This window comes from Tetrao urogallus, assembly GCF_951394365.1.
Source record: "Tetrao urogallus genome assembly, chromosome: 10".
Lineage (NCBI taxonomy): Eukaryota > Metazoa > Chordata > Aves > Galliformes > Phasianidae > Tetrao > Tetrao urogallus.
Window position 1 is genome coordinate 13,885,659 of NC_136823.1, and position 21,946 is coordinate 13,907,604.

The 21,946-nt window shown below is 48.2% G+C and overlaps 1 protein-coding gene across 1 annotated transcript in view; it reads right to left on the bottom strand.

Moving 5' to 3' along the window:
• The window catches only part of PRICKLE2 (prickle planar cell polarity protein 2), a gene marked incomplete at both ends in the record, with an annotated part of 87,098 nt that overhangs the window by 10,472 nt on the left and 54,680 nt on the right, over positions 1 to 21,946 (bottom strand). The window contains 5 exons of the mRNA XM_079540542.1: positions 1,539 to 1,725; positions 3,157 to 3,360; positions 4,105 to 4,242; positions 5,500 to 5,613; positions 15,390 to 15,573. Of these exons, the coding sequence (XP_079396668.1) occupies positions 1,539 to 1,725; positions 3,157 to 3,360; positions 4,105 to 4,242; positions 5,500 to 5,613; positions 15,390 to 15,573 (827 nt within the window). The remainder of the gene's footprint in view (positions 1 to 1,538; positions 1,726 to 3,156; positions 3,361 to 4,104; positions 4,243 to 5,499; positions 5,614 to 15,389; positions 15,574 to 21,946) is intronic.

Genomic DNA, 21,946 nt, shown 5'->3' on the forward strand with positions numbered 1-21,946 from the left:
AGCTGTGAGCAGAGCTCCCAAGGCTTCAATTACAGCACTTATTTGCTGTTTGAGCTGCCATTCTGGGCAAAAGCCTCTGTTACCTGAGAAACTGCCGCACAGGGTGCAGGCCGGCTGAGCTGTGGGGAGCCTTGCTGCATGTGTGCACAGCCCTGCTTGCACGCACACTGCAGCCCCTGCTCGCACACATGCAACAGCCCTGCCACTGGAAGTGTCCGATGCCACTGGTTGACTTACAAATGAACTATATGTTCACAATCCCTTTTATTCCAAGTTAAACTTGCTTTAGCCTAGTTGTTTTTTTCTGCCCCTCATAATGAGCGAAATGCTTTATATAGAGTGCCCTCATAGACAAAAGAGAGAAAAGACAGCGGGTGGGATTTCATCAGCTTCTTTTTCAATGATCCATAACTATCTTGCAGAGACAGGGGCACAGCTTCCCTGCTCAGCAGCTCTGCCATACATCCCACTCCCTCTAAGTCTCAAGCACACGCCTGAGTTCTGCAGCTGCTAAGCACATTTAGCAACTACCAAGAGCAAGTTGCAGCAAAATGGCTGCAGCCATTCTTTGCTAGAAATGTGCAAATGCACAGCAAAACGGGAACTGGAGGGAAAACCTGGCAGTGAGCAGGCTCTCTGCCAAATCCCTGCACCAGCTTTGGTCGAGGTGCCCGTACCAGGTGATCAGCCAATGTGCTTACCTGTTACAGGTACCCCTCTTCTAATGAGGCCTGGGAAAATGAAATCCCAGCTGCCATGGGAAAGGGGAAGCAATGGCTGGTTAGCCGAGCTCAGTCTATGCAGGGCTCTGTAGCAAAGAATTGGCAGCAGATGGGTGAAGCACAAGTGAAGGGACCGTGAGAGGCACAACAGCTGCTTCTGCACTGTTCTGCAGCTGAGCTTTCAGAAAAGATGTGCCATAGGATGCAGCAAACACATCTTCCAAGTGCTTTGTTGAAGCCTCATGTCTTCCCCTGAGCCATCTGCCCGGTGCACAAGAGCAAAATGTTTTTTTTTTCCTCCCTCCAGCCTGTGAATGATTGGAACGCAGCACTGGCACGTGAGTTCACCTCCACGGACAGACAAAGGCTGCCTGTGTGCCATGCGTGCAACCGCATGAAAATGCTCAGCCAAAGGGCAAAGCAAGCTGCGCAGCCATGCAGTGAGGAAAGAGCCAGGCTCGGTGAAACGCACACCCCACACCAGCCCATCTTCCTGCTCCAAAAAGGCAAGTTGACTCTGATGCATTATTTCTTTCTGCCTGAGAACATCTGTCTGCAGGTTAATTATAAAAAGGCAAACAGAAACAACCATGATGCCTAATAAGCAACCATCTTTTGCATCAGTAGCTCATTAACTCCTGTGCGAGTCTTCAGCTAGCTGAGCTGGGAGGAAGCTGAGATTCAAAGAGATAGGCTGCTTACAGGAAAATGAGGTTTAAAAGAACAATGTGTGCATTAAATTCTGCCGGAGAAAGCTCTCCCTAGTTACACAGCTCCTAGGACTGCTCTGCCATGGACAGGGAGGAGCACACGTACCGATGTGCTGGGCGCAGGTGTCGCAGTACTCAGCATAGAGGGACTCGAAGCAGCTGCAGCAATAGGGCCGCCCGTCCTTCATGATGTACCTCTGCCCCCCCAGCACAGTCTCACACTCGAAGCAGCAGAAGTGCTTCATGTGCCAGTGCCGCCCTTCGGCCTCGGTGCATTCATCAGCAAAAATGATCTGGGGGAAGAAAAGAAATGATGGAGCAGAGTCAGTCAGAGAGGGGACCCAGGATGTGGTCTTTGTGTCTCTTTTGCTCACACAACCTCTGAATTTCACAGCTAAACCCTCAGTCTCACACCCTGTTAAAATGCAAATGGGTGCACGGACCACAAAGCGTTAATGTCCAGCTTGCAGTAATGGGTCCTGGGGGTGCTTGTAAGCACATCCATCAGCAGAAGGGGTCGATGAGGGTAATAAACACACTCACATACAACCCATCGATCCAGGGGACTTCTGAAGAAATGAACAGCCACTTATTAAAACACATCTACCCATCTCTGAAACAGGGACCTGACTACAAAGGATGACTGAAAGCACAATGAAAAGTGGCAGGTCTCTGGAGGGGAAACAGAGCTACCTGGCTCCTCACCATCACCTCCGCCCTGCTGCCACCTGCTTGCACTGACAGCTTTCCCCTTTCTGAGTTCCCTCATCACAGTCAGTGCTGGATGCTCCAGTGAAAGAAGCGTGTGCAAAAGAAGCCGAATGAAAGAAAGCCTAGCATGAGAATTTGCAAGGATAAAAAGTACAAGAAAAGAAATTACCCAGCCTAAACCACGAGGAAACTGGGCCAGTTGCATGGTTAGGAGTTGTTTTTTCACCGGTAACATTACAAATTTAATTGGATACATACGTCAATGTTCTTCATATTTCAAGCACATATAGCCCTGGATTTTTACTATTACACGCTTGCATAGATGGGACTCGGTATTTTATAGTACATATGGTTTTCCACACTATGGTTTTCTGAACTTTAGAAGCCAGAACAATTTCCTTCACCAGCCTTTTAAACAGAGATTGACACTTGAGAAATGCTCAGAGTCAACTCTGCACGGTTTTCTACGTTCGTTTTGTATTCCATTTGTTCAGCTTCCTGCATCCCTTTAATCTCCTCTCTGCAAGCCTGTTTTGGCTCGGCGTGCGCTCAAACACTACTGCTTGTAAGAAACACAACACTCATCCCACCAGAGGCTTCCTCCGGGGGAAGAGAGGAGAAGGAAGGAAGGGCACACACAGCCAGGCTGAAATTACAAAGCATGGGTGGGTGTGTTGTTACTGGAAATGCTTTGGGTAGATTTCAACACAAAATCCCGCAGGATGCCAAATGGAAACCCTACGAAAAGCTTGCAAGGCAAAGCCAAAGCATCATACTTAGCATCCATTCCTTCTGTACACAGAGAGGAAATACCTTCTCATGCATCTGTGCTGGGGTACATCTTTTTGGTGGCACCCCTTCAGTCCAGCCCTTGGATCCCAAATTCAAATCACTGCCTATTTTGCTTTATTCTTATGAGTCACTCAGGGGAAAAAAAAAAAACCACCTCATGCTATAGAAAAACAGAGGACAGAGGTGGGCAGTGGGGTTTCATGGGGTTTGTGGGCTCTTACCTCATCGCACGCTGCACACCGAGGCTTGAGGCACTCGGCATGGTGCCTGCCACAGTAAATCTTGCCATCTTGGTAGAAGTAGATCAGATCGACCAGCAGTTCATTGCAGACGCTGCAGATGAAGCAAGGAGGGTGCCAGCAAACGCCGTGCCCAGCTCGCGAGGCAAAGACGGCGATGTCCCCTCCGTTGATCTGCCCACCGCACTGTTAGAAAAGCCAACATGAGACCAGTGAGTCCATCCCTAACGAGATGCTTTTGTAAAGGTGGCAGAAAGTGGTAATTCACTGTTCGGGAATCCCCCTCCTGCTGCCTCTCCAAGAATCTCAGCAGCTTTTTGGATCCCATCTTGGTTCCACTTCTGCCTTGCTGGTGTCTCACTGCAGTGGTGACAACCCAATGGGCACTCACTGTGATGGTGACCCAACGACTGCTTGCTGCAATAATGTATCTCAAATACTGCATTCAGTTTTAGACCCCTCACTATAGGAAAGACAAAGAGGCACTGGAGCATGTCCAAAGGAGAGCAATGAAGCTGTGAAAGGTTTGGAACACAAGACTTATGGGAAGCCGCTGAGGGAACTCGGATTGTTTAGTCTGGAGAAAGGGAGGTTCAGGTTGGAAATTAGGAAAAAGTTCTTCTAGAAAAGAGTGTTGAACGCATTGGCACAGGCTGCCCAGGGAGGTGGTGGAGTCACTGTTTCAGGAGGTGATCAAGAATTGTGAAGATGTATCACTGAGGGATGTAGTCAGTGGGCACAGTAGAGGTAGGCCAATGGTTGGAGCGGATTATCTTAGAGGTCTTTTACAAGCTCAAAGATTCTATGATTCTATCCCCAGGATCCCAGCAGCTTTCCCTGCACTAGCTTTGGGATTAGTGACTGCTCTGGTGTCCAAAATCCATGGGGTGCTCATGGCATGCTCCCATCACTTTGTTGCCTGCTACCCACCTGCTCACAGATGGCTCCTGTCATGGTCACAGGGAATGGTCGGACATTTCCTCTCCCTAAGTTTTCCCTCTTCCTTTGATTGCTGAAGAGCTTGAGCTCCCTCTTCTCCTCCTCATCCAATGAATTGCAGTAACGGACCTAGAAAACAGAAGTGATGCTCGGTGATCTGAGCCATAATCCCATAGGATCTGCGAAGCTCACTAAAGGAATCCAAGAAAACATACAGCCACCTCCATAGGCGTAACTTCAGCAGAAATTCAAACTCTTCCCAGCCACCATTTGTACGATGCATAAATGAAATACAACTGAAAATGTACGACCAGGCCTACTTCTTCCACCAGCCACATTATAGCAGAGACATTACAGCAGTATCCAAGTGTTTTGATGGTGTTTCTCAAGCACGGCCCACTTTCCCTGTGTAAACAATGGAGTTCCAGCTATTTGGGAACTCCAACGGTTATTTCTCAACACTTCAAGAGGAACAAAACCAAGCATGAGTGGGAACTGGATGCAAAATGCTCAGGGAAGCAATGCTCAGGGAAACAACACTTGCTCGTCGTTCCAGCCTGCAGCAGCTTTGCTTTGCTGTGCATTTATCCCGGCGTTTTCCAGCTGTGGGTTTCTGACACTGCCAGAGGAGGCAGGAGGGCAGGTTTGGGCCCGAGGATGCGTGCGAAGCCCCTGCGCGGTGCCGGCAGCGCCGCACTGCTCTGGTGGCACCCAGCCACGCATGGGCAAAGTCGTGAATTCCTGACCTAGATGAGACAAAGTACCCGCTTGTCTTTTCCAGTGCGGCTTCTTCAAAAGGAGCACAAAAATCTTTTTTGTTGTTGCTGTTGTTGACAAAGGGAAATATTGCGGGCTAGCAGCAGCCAATGTTCTCCCTGATAAAAAAACACGTCAGACAGCAGACCCTTTCTGCTGCCTCACACGTCTTTCCTGCAAGATGCAGCGAGGTGTGCTTGCTCTGCAGGTGTTGACTCAAACCCTGGCCTCCCAGGCTCACAGCTCGTGAGCAAAACACCTCACCAACCTGGTACACATCAAGGTGAGCTGGAAGGAGCGCCTGGGAAAGGCTTTTGTTACTTTGCATCTGGCTGAGATAAACACAACTTAGAGCTGCTTTGAGCGTGGCTTCCAAAGGCTGGGAAAGTGCTTTTATGGCAGAGAAGTGCAGATGATTTCAAAAACAAAAACTGAGACTTAAAAACAAACAGCTCACAACCTCCAGCAGAATCCTATCAGGTAGCAAACAGCTCTGTTGAAACAGCAATGCTGCCAAACTCCATGAAAAGGCAGAAAGGGCTGCAAAAAAGCCACCCACACCTCCAAAGAGAGAGACCGCAGGACAAGCATCCCATGCCCTTCTGTCACCAACACCACGAGGTCACTCACCTCATTGTCATGAGGAGGCAGCTGGTGCAGAAGCTGCTTGATGCGAGACTTTTCCCCCGGGCTGTTGACGTAGGGCACCTTGTCTTCTGGAAGGCAACTGTAGTACTGGTGCACCTAGGGAGCAAAAACAGGCACCAGTTATTTCTGACCGAGCAGAGCAACACAGCCACGTGCTGCCTCAGTTTTGCTGCCTTTTTCTCCCAAGAGGGCTCCAGGAGGGCGGCAGCGCCTGCCGGCTTGTTACCGTTTGCTCTGTCAGCCTCCATAGCGTTAGCATGCTTGGCTAGCTGCGGGGATGTGTCGGCACCTGCCTCAGCAGGGCAGGTTACAAAGCCTGTGCCCCGACAGCCTTCGTGTTGCTGGCTATATCTCAGCCTCCACCTCCATCAAAACCCTCCGGGTCTTTTCTGCAGCAATTTGTGAAAATAAACAGCAGATAACATCTGTTGGAAGGCTTGTTTGCTGTTCTTTCCTTCTCTTTCGTCTCAGAGTATATAATTAAAACCAATTATGACAAGCGCAGCATGGTGGGGCCCGGCGTGCCCTGGTGCAGGAAGAGCCTGGTGAGGAAGCACGCCCTGAACTCTGCGCTCCGGCTGCCACACCTGGGACATGCACAGAAGGGCTGGGATGCAGCGCCCTGGCCCTGCAGCAGCACTAAAACGGCCACGCAGGGGTTCAACAGCAAGGGGAGAAGCAGGAGAGGGTGAAGGTAAGGAAAGCCCTTGCTGCTCGGTTGGGATCAGGAGACTCTGGATGCTGGGGCAGGAGAAGGGGGATGGATGGCTCCTTTCAATCTGTGCTCGGTTGGAGAGATGCAAACTGCTTTCTGCTTTTGCCACCATGGGATAAACTCTCCCGAGGTGTTTCCTCTGCTTTTGGGAGCTTTTTGGACACCACCGCTGTGGTGTTTTCTTCTCAACTGCTCTATTCTTCTCTGTACAAATGCTTGGATCCAACTTTCCCATCATGGCATTTTATGACAAAGGAGCTTGTCAGCAGGTCTCCACCTGTGGTGCCAACAAGGGGACTGCTCGTGTCACCGAGCTGAGGAACACACTGTGGAGCCATGTGAACCCCTGAATTTGCTTTGCTAAAGCACAGCAGGAACAGACCCAGCAACTATAGAAACCACTAAAGGCTGAGAAGCATTTTGTTATATTAAGAAGGGAACAAACTTACATAGGTTATAACACTTACTTGGCATTTATAGAGCATCCTTCATCCAAGGACATCAAATCACACTGAAAAAGCATTCCTATAACACGCTACATGAGGGAGCAAATATATCCACTGAAAAGCACTATTTATGGTGTGACAATGTTCTGCGAGATTCTTGAATTCATGCACCAGGTCCACAGCAGAGCTTGCAGCAGCAAACCCAGTGCTGTGTCCCTGCTGCCATGGTCTCTGTTCAGCTGCTGGGCTCTGGCTTCTCCCTGCGGCGCTGTCCTGGGGCTCCGAGCACGGCTGGCTCCTCTTGGCCACCTCCAGGTGCATTAGCTGGGCTGCCCGGTTCCACACTCAGGGTGCTCCGTTTGGTTCCCTTGTGATGAAGATCTTCCCCCCGTTGAGTCCTTGAAGTTGGCAGCAACCAAAAATCTTTTTTTTTTTTCTGAAGAGCCGCCAGATGACATCAGGCTGCTCTGCTCCCCGTAGCGATGAGCTGTGAGACACGCATCCTAGGTGAGAAGCAGGGATATGCGTCTTTCCCTCAGCATAGGCAGCCAGGAGCTGCCTTTCCGGAGCCCAGCATGGCACCACATGTGCGCATGGCTCCTTCTCCTGCTTCCGCTGGGAAGTTTTCCATTTAACCCCAACAGGTCTGCGGGAACCGGCTCTCATCACACCAGCAACATTGCTTGGCAGGGATGGGCAGTTTGGTTTGAAAAGCAAAGCAAAACAAATACAACAGGCTCCAACCTGTGTTCTGCTGCCTGCAATAATGCAAAAGGGTTTGCTTTGGGGTCAAGGCAGCCAGCAGGATCTTCTGCATTGGTGCTTGCAGAAGGGCTGCAGTGGCAGCTGCTGGTCTTTTCCCATGGCTTTAAGTAACAAACAAGCCCCACCACATGCAGGTGATGAGTAGAAGGCTGTCCCTTGCCCAGGTGATCATAATTCAGGTAATACAACCTCTCATTTGTTGTCAATTTCCAACTTCAGGCTGCCAGAATTGGGGTGGCAAAGCCCAGCCATGAAGCAGTGATGCTTGAGAATGAAGGAAAATAAAGGAAAAAGGGATTTTCAGATACATTTGGCTTTCCAAGGAGAAAGGCCTGCAGAAAACGTTAACTCACTGGAAAAGTAAAACTGCTTTGTCTGCACTTTGCTTTTGTACAAAAGGTCAGCATTTTCCATGAAAAAAAAAGCTCCTCCTCCATTCAGTTCTGGTTCAAAGCATGCACAAGCCTTACAGCCATAAACCCTCTGCAGAGCCACTGTGGCCAAAGGGCTGATCCTGACCCCTGGGCATTGGTGGATGGTTATCCCCTGACTTCTGCAGCACAAGCTCCACCAAATAATTGCATTTTTATTAAATACTTGTGCTGTATGATGCAGCAACTCAGTGTCCTGCTATTTCCCCTTGCAACAGACCTACTTCATCTACAATTATTCTAACCAAGATGCTCAGGAGCCACTTGAGGCACACGGCTGGATTTCCTGCAAAGCTTTCCCACTCGGCCCTCTGCTGCAGCCTCTGCTCCCATCTCGCTGGGAGAACCCCCTGAAGAATCTAAAAACATCATGTCAAGTCACAATAAGACTTCAGTGTGGGCTGGGGGCCCCAGATGCCACCAGGGTGTAGTGGCAGAAATGTTTTCCATGCTATGGCTGAACATCCCCAGCCATCCTCCCCATTGCGTGCATTATCCTCGTCTTCAAAAAGAAACTGTTTCGAGGGCTCTGTGTTTTAGTGAGGGCACGGATAACAACTGCTGATACGTATTTTGGAACTTAACAGCTCCTCCAACCTAAAAGAGAAAAGGGGAAGATAGAAACCAGGAGAAAGGAAAGAACACAATGTAAAATGAGGGTAGGGAAAAGCCTTTAAAGTGGAGCCAACTTTATTCAAAGGCACTGAGGAAAGTAATTACATTAGTTTACAAATGCCTTTGTGTTTCTGCAGCCTTCCTAGGCTCGGGCTCTGTTTCCAGTTTAATTTTGTCAGCTGCCATCCCATCCCTGCTGAACACAGGCAGAAGTGTGGCTTCTGCTGGTGGCCCCTCAGGCTCCTCACCAAAGGCAGAACACCCCCAGCCCTTTGCAGGCAAAGTCCTACACCTCCTCCAGGAAGGAAAGGTTTGCAAACAACTTGTGAGCTTATGGCATTGATGAAAGATTTCTTTGATCAAAGAAATAAAAGTGGGGGTGGAAAAGCAAGTGCTTTCAGGCAGCGTGTGCTCAGGTTGCAAACGCAACACCCTTCCACCAGGTGCACCCCAATCACAACACCCCAAGCACCCATCAGGCAGGGCTGCTTGGTGTGATCAGACTGCTGGAAGGGCCATAAAGGAGCATGAGGTGTCCTGGCATGCTGCAGCTGCAAGTGATGACTTGCAGAGCCACAACAGCTGGGCAGTAGTCCTGCTTCGCCTTCCCCAAACCAGCCCTGCTAGGGCAGGATGCATCTCATGCAATACAGTACCCGGACATGACCCCAAAAAGGGACCATAGTTGGGTAAGCAGGGGTGTGGAAGATTTGGGAGTGTGATGAGTTTTGGCCCAAGAGGCTGCAACAAGCCCATGCTGGCCTTTTAGCAGCATGTGAGACGTGGGGTGATCATAGAATCGTTGAGTTAGAAGGGACCCTTAAAGGTCATCTAGTCCAACTCCCCTGCAATGAATAAGGACACCTACAGCTCAAACGGATGCTCGAACCCATCCAGCCTGATCTTGGGTGTCTTCAAGATCTTCTACACTGAACACTTGGAATCTACAGAGGAATGACGCTGATGCATTTGTTAGCTCTACCATTCCTGCTGGCTTCCGGTGGAAAACAAACAAACCACATATAAATAACTTTCTTGAAGCATCTGCAACATTTTCCAAGTGCTCGCACACATACGCTCACAAAAGAGCTCTGCAGATCACAGCCAGCATGAAGCTATAAAATGGGTTCAGTTGGACCCACACCTGGCACGTCCTCTTCCTCCATGGACATCACGATACAAAGCGCTTCTTTATTCCTCAGGGCAAAACAGCCCTGGCAGCAAGACCAGGCGTCCTGGAACAAAGCAGCAGTGAGCACTGCGAGGCTGCAGCCGGGCACGTCCCAGAGCAGCAGAACACCCTACAGGGCAACCACGAACTCACCTCCCTGCTGTGCCCATGAGCAGGCTGCCCTGCAACCAGGGAGCATGCTGCCAGATGGGAGGCATTAAAGGCATCTTGGTGTGCTTGCTTGTTGCTATTCAGATCTATCTCCTCTTATTATTGAGGTACCCCCAGGGAGTGTGGACAAAACCAGAATATCCAGGGCTGGAAATTGTGCTGGAAAAGTGACACAAACGAGGAGAGAGACACACAAAAGCATCAGGTGGGAGATCGCTCCCCAAACCTGTGTGCTGACAGCAGACAGCACTCCCAAGGCTGGACTATCCTGCACCCCTGCTCCCACAAACCTACCCCAGAATCACAAGGACAAAGGCAGGGAACAAAGAGAAACAATTCCCATAACATCTATTTGTTCTGGCACACTGTGCAGCTCTCCGTGCGCTCCTCTCTCACAGCTAATGGCAGCGCATCCGCTGAGTGTTGCTGTTCCCTGGTCTCTTGTTGAGAATGACATCAATTTCTGTCAAGCTTTTGGAGCAGCTCTTGCTCTATAAAAGATCCTGCAGAGACATTGCTTCCTGCTGGCATTAAAGAAGAACATTTGAATCAAGGACACACATCCACAAGTTTTAGACTTGTGAAAGCACATGCCATGAGGTTTCTTTTTTGGAGCACAAAATTGAAATTGGATTAAACAGAGACAGAAACAGCGCTTTCAGAAGCATATGAAGGTGGTCTGGCTGTGGTGTGCTGTCCAGCAGACCCCCACCCTCAGAGTCCCCTGGAGCACCAGCAGTTATAGCAATCATCTGCTGCATTGATTGCAGCTGATAATTCCTCTGAGTATGCCACTTAAAATGCTCTTGTATTTATAAGCTGTGGGATAGCGTGCTGGAATAGTGCTGCAGTGAGTACAGGCTGTAACTATACACTGGAATAAAGCTCCAGGACAATACACTGGGATGGCTCTGTTCTATTTTCCATTCCCTGCTCTTCTGCTGCCTCTTACCTCTGTCATCCATCACACGGGTGCTTCCAATCTGAGAACCGTGCAACCCATGTCAGAACAGTGCTTTTCTGTTTCTGGGGCCAACGAAAGCAGCCAACTCCTTCCCTGATAAGACAGCTCAAGAATTAAATTGTTTTAACAGCTCCCACTGGCTCACAACCATCAAACCAATGCCCTCGGACACAGAAAGAGAACAGAGGTCCAGATACATGGTTGTACACTGTGTTCCTATAGCAGAGCGGGGATATACTCATGCCTCCTCCTCCAATGGTCCATTGCAGGGTGGGGAAGCAGCTCAGCTCCAGACCACGAGCTCACGAGGTACAACTGCTCTCAGCATCAGGGTAAGATCAGGAGTTATTCATGGAGATCTTGTTATTCCTGGCCATAAATTATCGATTTTCCCTTGCTTGGGGGCTTAAGGCATAGGGTTGCTTCGGTCTGTCTTGACTATTCCTTGCTGCACACAAGGAGTGAAACAGTTTGCTGGATTCACAGGGCTCAAGAAAGGGTGAAAAAGTAAAATGTACTCAGTCATGATCCATAGGCCCAAGCGAGGCACATGTCCTCCAGAGACAGCTGGCCCAGATAAATGACTTTCTGCCACACTGAGGAGGTGGAAGCAGCTATTTGTAGGTAAGGTGTAAATATTTGCTGTAGGTTTGTCTCCACTGTTCTTTGCTCACTTATGAACAGCAGCTGATGGAGCCTGCAGGTTCTGTAACTCAGGGCTGTGCTATAAGCCTTGCAAAAGATTCAAGCACAGGAATCAACATTGTACATCAGCTCCTGAACAAATTCCCTGTGACACTGACAGTCTCGCAGCACACTGCAAAGCTCTTGAGGTCCCAGCCTTTGCGCCTGCTTTAGAATAAAATGATCTTCTGAACTTTAGCATGGCTAATTTTAGCTCAGATGAGATTTTCCTAACTTTTAAGGGATTCAATTTGAGCAACCATGCTGTCAGCAAGAGGGAATTAAGTTCTTACAGCACATAGAAAGGTCTTGAATGCTGGCATGTTGGAGCCATACAGAAAGCCACACCGCAGCTGAAGTCGAGGCCCATCCTTTGTTTCATTTGAGAGCTGTGCCCACAGCCAGCTGCTCCTATTATTGAGACACAATAAAGACAGGAATCCTCAAAAGCCCCTTGTATCCAGAAATTCAAGCTGGCATGTTGTAACATCTTTGGGTTTCTCCAAACCACAGGCCCAAGGAATTCAAGGCTGCGCATTCACATGTATTTACACAGCCCTTGTCTAAATATGTGAAAAACACATTACAGAAGCACTTATTCTCATGCATCTGCCTCCAGACGTGGTGTCAGCGTGAGGCAGACCAGCACTCAGGCTGCCAGCCCCAGCAGACAAGCTGGCTCCCCATCCTGTGGCATGGGATTTGGGTTTGCTCAGGATGGGTTTCTATTACCGTCTACTCATTTCCAGACTTTCACATTTATCTCTTTATCTGTCCAGGGAACTGCAAACCGGCAAAAAGGAGTTCTCTGAGCCCTGAGCTTCCGTTTCTCCTTCCATACAGCCCCACTGCTCCCATCTGCAGCTGCATCTTCCATAAGGGAACTCCACCTCCTACCATGAGACCATTTTTCATCAGGGTCCTGACGCAAGTGAGATGAGAGTTCACTGCAACCTCACGGCCACCCTGGTCAGCCAACTGCTATTGCAAGAAACCACATTTTCTGATCACATTGTAATTTATGGAGCTCAATCTTGAGTTTTCACCCTCCGCCTTCCCTGTTGGCAGGCTGCCGCTGAGCCTTACACCTCTGATAGTTTGAATCCCCTTCCAATTTCCTGCCTGAATGCATTCAGAGCCAGTTTCTATCTGTGTTTGTATGCCAAAGTTTTAGCTTGAGTAACTGCTCTTCCTCCTATAATGCATAGGGAGTGATCCAGCCCTTCGACTGGGGACACCGAACAAACAAACTCTTCTGGGCTCCTCTGCACATTAATATTTCCAGTTCCCTTCCCGTTCAAATTCTCTTTCTTGAGCACAGGTATCATTAATTTTAGCCCATTTTCCTAATGAAATTTTACCATGACTGATGCAATTGAATTTTAACATTTTTTTATATTACTACCCTCAACCCTGTGGTATAAGCTTGTTTAGAAATACATACTAGATATCACCGTTGTGCAAGGACTTTGTAGTCCTGTATGCTGATCAGACATAATACAAGGGAAAACTTGAGCTCTGTTCTTCAATGCAGTGTTTGGATAACGATATGTAAACACTGGACCAATGCTCAAATAACCAACACTATTTTCACACGGTTGGCATGTAACATGGACCAGCTGACCGCTCCCAGATTAGTGTCCAGGAATCCAATGAGCCCTCATATGTTTGGGCTGCTTTCCATTTAGATTATATTTAATAAATATTTTAAGCTAGGGATGGAAGGTACACTCCAAATTCGGAATGACCTGCTGAAACTGCCAAAAACCGATGTTATGGTTGTTGGCCATCTTCCCCCCAGAAATCCTGCAAATTGCTGCGCTGAGTGAGACACGAACACTGTCTCCCAAGAACAGCAAGGTAGGAAGGCTGCTGTCCAAGTACAATAAGAGAGCTGCATTAGTCTTTCAGGGGACTACTTACCTCCCCAGCTCATATGCTGTGTGGTTATTTTAATAAAGTAGAATATTGCAGAAAAAGTTGTTTCGTTTCATCTGTTTCACGTCAGAGAAATACAACAGCGAGGCAATGGAAGGCAGAGAAAATTTCACTGTCTGCAAATCAGTATTTTCACCCCAGCCTGACAGCAGTGTCCCAGCCCACAGCTGGGCCCACCACCAAAGGCTCCCAGCAGCTGCAGGTTCAGACACCAGCCTTCAGGAGGCTGCGCAGCACATTCTCTCCACACCACAACCATCACCACCACCTACAGGCACAAACCAAAATCTCCTCAGCATCCAGGTCCAACACTAGAACCCACACAGAGCTCATACAGTGAAGTACAAAAACTCAAGAATATTCAGTGTCACACACTTCCTTTGGCAGGTCTTTCGCGGCCCCACTCACATGGTGATCCTGCACTATCTCTCCTTCCAAACACTACCCCTACCCTGAACACAAACAGAAATCAGAAGCTCAGGGAGCTGCTCTCCATGCAAGGACAACTCCTGGCCCCATGCAGCAATTCTGCAGCCACACCTTATTTTTGTCTCTTTAGATGATCATCTGAGGTGCAAAATGTACCCAAGGGACCAGCAGATGAGCTATGCTGGAAGGGTTTCAGTGCCTATGACTGCTCTTCATTTCTATTGTGATTAGAGAGGTCAGATCTGCTGAAAACCCCAGCAGTGCACCTAGAGAAATGCAGTCAATAAGCCAGCATTTGTATTGAGAAGCACAGTGAACTCCGAAAAGAAACAGATGCTGGAAGAACCTAGAAATACACTAACCTGGGTAATACATGAGACCTCAGTACCTGCTGCTAGCAGTACCAGGTTGGGCATGGTTCTCTGGGGTGACTTGTGAAACTCACCTGGTTTGTGTCCCTTGGTGCGGAGGACATTGGCACCAAATGTACCTGACCATGCACCCAATGTGGTGCCTCCTGGGAGGCTCAAAGGGAGCATCTACTGCAGGGAAGGGGACAGAAGGCAAGGCTGCTCCTTGATTTGCATGCTTGGATGGCACCAAGTGAAACGTACAGTGCTGTGGAGCTGAGAGCAGCACTGAGCCACGCTTGCAAAGACCAGAAAGGGAAAAAAAAAAAGAAACCCAAACAACTGGATTTTCTCTAAACAGACAGATAATATTTACAGCCTATGGATGGTGCCAAAATATTTCAGGAAATGCCTAAGCCCTTCTGAATAAAAGCTCAGGAAAACACAGTATTTAAGGACAGTAACTGTAACAATAAGAATGAAAGCCTTCCACACTCTCCCAACCTCCTTACACGATTTAAAATGATTGCCATAGCAATTATCAAGGCTAAGCGTATTTTGCAATCTCCTCTGCAAATTAAGTTCGTAGTTGAACATGTAAAAGATAAGCATAAAAACTAAATGAATCCTGTAAAGTGCACAGAGCAGAAATCAGCGTGCTTTCCACACAGCACGCTAAGGTCTAATCCATCCCATTTAACTCCTATAACGGAGATGCTGGAAAGAATTGGCTCCAGTAAAGGTTCAAGTAAGTCACAAACATCATGACTAAAGGGCCCAACCTCAAAACCTATGGCCCATTTTTACAGCAAGCTGCTGGTGTTGGCCCTCCATGCAGCAGCTTGGTGGCCTAGGGGAGCAAGACAGGTACACCAGCTGCCCTGGATGCACAAGCATCCTGTCAGCTTTTCCCCCACAAAACCGCAGTAGGCATGTTTTTCCTCTTTCATTATTGTAACAAACCTCATCCTGAAGGTACTTTGTTTCTCCATCTCTCAGTTGCCAGTTATACCTACACACCACAAAACAAAAGTCCCATACGGGTGACATTTCTATTTTGTTTCATTGGTGTGTTCAGAACAGACATGAACTGCACGTAGCAAGCGTCTCATATCCCTACGAGAAAACAAGGGCGTTTACTTCTGAAGAGTGAATTCATACTACGTATTTGGGAAGCCCAGCGTTAGGGTTACCTGCTCAGGTTTCAGGCCAGGAGGTACCCATGCATACTCCTCCAGTGCACAGCCTGAGTCGTCATCGGAGGTGGAATTCCTCTGGAAGTCGAACATCAGCTTGGTGACGGTCTTCTCCATCTCCAGGGGCATAACTGTTACAATGTGCTCTTCTTGGGAGCACTTACAGTGGAGACAAATCTTCCTGCAAGAGGGGGAAAAGAAGAGATCATAGAATCATAGAATGGTTGGGTTGAAAGGTCCTTAAAGCCCACCCAGCTCCAACCCCGTGCCGTGGGCTGGCTGCCCCCACCAGCTCAGGCTGCCCAGGGCCCCATCCATGGCCTTGAGCACCTCCAGAGATGGGCACCCACAGCTCTGGGCAGCTGTGCTGCTGCCTCACCACCCTCTGAGTACAGAATTTCCTCCTGAAGTCTAACCTAAATCTGTTCTCTTTCAGTTTAAAGATGAGACTCCCTGGTGAGCTGTAAATGGGAAAGAGGAGAGCTTCCTGCCAGCCACTGGCCCATCACTGCTCAATGCAGCCATTTTTTTTTTAATGCTCAGGCACTTTCCAACACAGTATTTGTCTCTTTCATACAAGGAAATAAAAGTCCGTGCTTTCTATGACAACATTTGGCAACCCAGCTGGGTCAGGCTGTCAAATGTTTGGGGCTATGTAATTGCTCTTCCCTATACTGCAATGCAAAGAGCATTTAAAGGGGCCACTTGGTGTGAGGGCCACGTGCCTGCCTGGCAGGAGCAGCGTGCCAGCCGGTAATTGTAGGGCAGCGACCAAATTTGGGACAGCAATCAAATTTAGGACAGTCGAGCACTTGGCTAATGCACAAAATGGTGGATTGACTGGGAAGCTGTGAATGACAAGTCTTTTTAGCATGCTGATAGCATAAATTTGCTTATTAAAGTAGCATAAAAATTGATTATAGTCTGAACATATAAAGCTAAATTAAATTAAGGGAGGCAACATAAGCCAGGGTTGCACGCCAGCGGGATGCTAACAGCCTGGCTCAACAGCTTACACACTGCCCTGGACACATAATAAAACCCAAAAGCACAACCAAAGGTTGCCATTTAGCACACATTAGCTTAATTCAATGCAACTACAACTTCTTAACATTCCTTTTGAAGTTGATTCCTACTGCTGGTGGTCGATGGGAGATTATTCATGGGCTTGGAGCCGAGCGAAGGACAGATAGGGGTGAGAGCGAAGGACGAAGTGGGCTGAAAACCCCAAAAAAGGGGTTACAGTGAGCACTGATAAATTAGTTTCTATTTCTGAAAATATAACGCTCTTCCACGATATGGGTCAGTGGTATCTATTTTGAAGTAACCACACAGGATTTTGAATTAATTTGTGCTAATCAAAGATCGGTGACTTCTACGGAATTAGGTATCCTTTAGCTTTTCTTCATGCAATGGAAGGGGGAATCAGGCTTACATCTCAGAAATAATAAGGTAACAGACAGTAAAGTAATGGGAAAGTTTCTGTGATCATTGCAGCTTTCTCTGCTGCAACGGAAACCAAAGAAAATAGGAGGGTGGCAATAGTTAAACATCAGGTCTTGAATTCTCAAACACCTTTCTTTCTTTTTCATCACTACATAAAGGCCAGCGAAGCATAACAGTGCTCAGATCCAGCTTTGAGTCTAAATTTCCACTTGGCCATTACAGCACAAAAAATGCACTCTAGCAAAAGTCAAGAGGCTCCGTTCAGTCAAGCCAGGGAGATTTGCCAGATTTTCCCATTTCCTGCCTTTCATCAGATCTAACATACACACAGACCCAAACGCACACCGAGCGTCTGGTTCGCATCCAGCCAGAAAGTCTCGGCACCGCCTCTGGCTGTTACCTTAAAAAATAATCAAGGCACAATTTCATGTGAATACTTTAATTTATCAGCTACCGTGGAAAGGCTCTGCCACAGCGAAGCCCCTGGTTTCTTAGCTCTTTCCATCTCATTTCATGATATGATTAGAAGCAGCTCAAAATGCAACAAGACGCTAAGAATAATTAATAGCTCCAGAGCCTCGAATTCAGTGTTTGCGACTTGGGCAGTTCTCCTAGTGGAGTTTAGGACTCTTTTGCCAAATTTAATTTTCAGGACATCAATCACATGCTTCAAAGGGTGACAGCCCAGCAGTCTGCTCTTGGAAAACTAATGAGAGAAATGGTGGTATCAGGTGGCAGGATGGAGAGAACGGCCCCGGGAGGGAGGCTGAGCGAGGGCAGCCTCTGTCCCAGAGCTCTGGGATGTGCTATGTGCCAGGGGCCATGGCTACCACAGCAGCACGATGGAAAGGAGTTCCCTCTGCCATCTGGGTTTTAGAATCAGCTTCACATCTTCCAGCGGTGGCTAGAGGAGGTTTTCATGAGGATTATTCACCAACCATACCCTCCTGAGGGCAGAAGTCAGATTGCTTAAAAATTGTTTGGGAGGATCAGAAAAGCAAAGGCTGAGAAGGACACACGGAGCCCATCTGCTCAGCTGTGATGTCCCCAGGCCAGGACAATGGGCTTTGTAACCACTGCGCTGTCAAAAAGTGAGCATCTCCAGGGATGGAGTTTGTGCCACCTCCCTGTGAATCCCACCAACTTCATGATCTTGCCCTTGAAAGGTTCCCTTCTCCTTTCCCCTCGTTAAAAACAGAAGATTAACAGTTTTAATTACAATTATTTTCTTTACGTTAGGTTATGTTGTTTCACGGGAACAATACTAAGTGTCTTAGGAGTATCTTTCTACTTCTATGATATGGTTTCCATGACTTCTTCACATAGGTCTCACTTACTCAACTTTATCATCTTTCAGCTCTCTATAATTAAAAATAATTCCCGGTAGTAAAAGCTTAATATAAAATCGTACATTTCAAAATGTGAGATGAAATTGGAAAAGCAATATCCCCAACCACACTCAGAGCAGAGTGGCGTTAAGCAAGATAACACCACTGCAACAAAGTGCTGATGCTCGACCGTATGGATGGTGGCAGAAGTGACAAGATCCTGGTGGTGCTGATACTTTGGTGCAGAGCCAAAAGCTTTGGGAAATATTTGGAGTCGCCAACATGCCTCACAGCTCCCTCCAGCTCATTAGGCATTACCGAGGCTGTGGGATAAGCACACTGGGGTGTCCCAGAGAAAGCAGAAAAGATCTGCAAGCTTATCATGCAGAATTGCTGCCCTGGTGAGTATCAGAGATGCCCAGCAACAAAGCCATTGATGCTGTTCCTGAAAGGTGGGAATATCTCAGATACTTGCTCAAGTCGGAGCTGAGTGAGGACTGCTGAACAGAAGCCTAGTAAAGCTATGCTTCTTAATAAAGCACAGAAAGTCGATGGCATCCCCAGTCTTGGGCCCAGAGAGCAAACAGAAGAGCTGCCAAGCAGCAGGAGCCTGTGGGCAAAGAACAAAGGAGAGAGGGAATGTGCTGCTGTGGGAAGCATGGCTACAGAGCATCCCCAGGAGCTGTGCATGGGGCAGCCTCACAGCCAGGCTGAGAGGGAGGGAAGAACACTGGGAGAAAATAACATTTCCTGGTTTCAGATTTAGCTGGAAAGAAGCCCGCCTTGAATTGACTGCACATGGTACAGAGCAGCAGCGGCTCAAAAACAGATTGAAAAATTTGTTCGACTTAAGGTCAGCAATTCATCTGATGAAGTTACAAGATGGAGGGATGTGATTTTGCAATGGCTGCTTGACGTGGTGCTGCTGGCACACATGGGACCCACCATCCCATGCAGCCCTCAGCTGAGCACTCTTCCTTCTACAGCATAAAAACAAAACAAAACCCGACAAGGGAATGTGAAGGAAGCAGGGCCAAACAGATCAAGAGGAAAATCTGGCTCCCAATCCCCTCTTGCTTGGGATGTAGAAGCATGTTTCCGGCCAAGGTCCATCTCCATGAGGTTCAACATGAGCCCAATTGATCTATAGGACAAGGATGTCTCTTGTTACATACAGCAGTTAATAGGGCACAACCTCTGTCATTGCCAGAGCCCATAACCTCAGCACCAACAGTAAGTGAAACTGCTGAAAAAAACCCTGGGAAAGGCAGGACTGAGAGCAGAGAGAGCCTGAAGCCAAGGCAGCGGGAGGAAGAAAACAGCTCTTTGCAAATGGTTTGGGACAGCAGGAGCAGTGCCTGCCAAGCTGGCCTCATGCTGCGTCCCTCCAGCCAACAGCTCTCAGGCTACATGAGCACAGATTTGCTCTCCTGGGCTTGTTAATGTGCAATGCTCCTGCCCCCATAAACCCTGTCTGCCTTGCTGAGGATCTTATTTCCAGCTCAACTGGATGGACACACGGGCATCACGCAGCAAATGCCGCCATGTTAAAATTCCTCTTGGATACAGAGGGAACTGGACAAACAGTTCTTATCACCCACTGGCATTGCTTATCTCTGTTCCTTGCTTGTTTTTTTTCCGGGATGGAAATAAATGGGTTGCATGAGGGAGCAACCCTGTCACTGAGACAATGTGAGAACAGAGCCTCATCTGCAGCACAGGGCCACCAGACGTCTGTGTTACGCTCTATTGTAAAGGATTTGCATGAATTTGTGCTCACATTAGCATGCAAGATTGGGAATCCCTCAAAAAAACAATTCTTTACTCAGCTTGGATGCAGTGTGTAAAATATAATGGGGCAATTCCCTTGCATCAAGGTGTAAGATGTACATGGCGCTCTGATTTCTTCCTAGGATTGAGCCATCATTCTGATTGCAATCAGACTTTTCAGTCACCAAACTACAAGACTTCAAGGAAAAAGGGAAAGGCTGAGGATTTGGAGTGGCTCATGTGACCCCTGAGCCTCTTAACAAGGGTTTCTCAATGTCCCTGCCTGTTATCTCCTCCCTTCATTTGGGAGCTAATCAGGCATCCTGCCACCCTGAGCTCCAGCTACGCAGTTCCATTTCCCCAGATCCCATAGGCAAGGCAGACATCTGCCCAAACTGGAAAATGAACACAGCCCTACGCTCCCACAGAGTGCCCTGCAAATCTCCTCCAGTACAGGAACCTCTCTCTCATTTTAAAGATGATGGGAAAGCTGAGACATGGCAGCAGGAGGTGTCGTGGGGCTCATAGGGAGCATCCAGTCCAGGTTTCCCCATTGATGCCTGAAACATCAGTTTCTGCACAGGAGCCCCAAGAGAGAAGCTGGGTGCCCTCAAAGCTCAGCTGCAAAGCAATGTCTCCTGGGCAAAACCTTTTGCTGTTTCACACTCTTCTAGACTGAAAAAAAAAAAAAAAAAACTTATCAGCAGCAATGAATTGCAAAGAATTCGTATCGTGTTTGGGTTGAAAAGGGAAGCTTTTATCTGCAAAACTGGGATGCAGTAAGTCAATGAAAGGGCCACAGACATTTCCAGTAGCAGCAATCCAAAGGACAAGGTGCCCTTGGTGTCCTCCAAGGACAGCTCACTTGACCTAAGATGCTGTAAGAACAGCTGGCTTGAAAGATCAACATAAGGCAGCAGCAACAGAGAACAGCAATGCCAGGAAACAAAGGAAGGAATAATCCAGCAGCCAAACTATTCCCACAGATGCAGCTCCAGTGCTTAACAGTGGACTGGGCATAGCTGCACATCTCCAGAAAGGTTTGCAGTAAGTCTCACTATTGCAATTCCTCCTGATCTTCCTGGTGCCAACAGCAGAAATTGCTGATGTACCGAGGTTGGCGTTTAAAGTTTTATTATGAACCCCATTTCCACTCCTGGAAAATTTCTCCTCTCCTGGCTGATGCCATCCATGCTGAGTCTCGAGTGGAGACCCATTTCATTTTTAAGACTTGGTAAAAATCCTTTACCATTTCAAGATTTCTTCCTTGCTTAATTACAAAAAAAGAAGAAAAACAAAAAAATCAAGAGCTACTCCTAGCATTGCAGAAATAGTCTCAGAGGATTTCTTGGGCTGCCTTCTTGAGTGAGTCAGGCCATTTGCTCCAGGATGGGTCCATACCACACAGTCCCCGGTCCCTGCTTCCCTGGGGCACAGCCCAGAGCAGCCCCCAGGCTGCCTCCGCTTCTGCTGGCTGTGGGTTTGGCATCATGTGGCAGACAGGAACCAGCAGCACAGAGCTGTCCCCAGGGATGCCAGACACAGGGCTCAGCCGTGGCTGCTGGGGACCGAGCCCTGGCTCTGGGCTCAGCATTACTCCCATGTGTGTGCTGCATGGTGCTGCCCCACGCCACAGGTGATCTTGTCAGATTTTTAATTAGACCGTTCAGCAGCTTTCCAGACTAACAAGATATAGAGCTGTATTTCAACGGGAAGGAAGAAAATTGCCTCCAAGCCACAGGTTCAACACAAGTCCTCAGCCCTCCAAGCCTGCATGACTCAGGTCCCTCTGTGAGCAGCATCTATCCACCTGTCCCTCTCTCTTCACCCACAACTCTGCAGCTCCAGCAGTTTCTCCCTTTTGCAATGGCCCTGCCAGAGCAGGAGCTGGGCTTTGCCCTGGGGCTGGATGTGCTATTTAAAGGGCCAGCACCGGCTTGCATTTGTGGCATGACAAACAGAAACCCTGGGAAGCAGTAAACACATTTCTATCTGAGCACATCCTGGGCC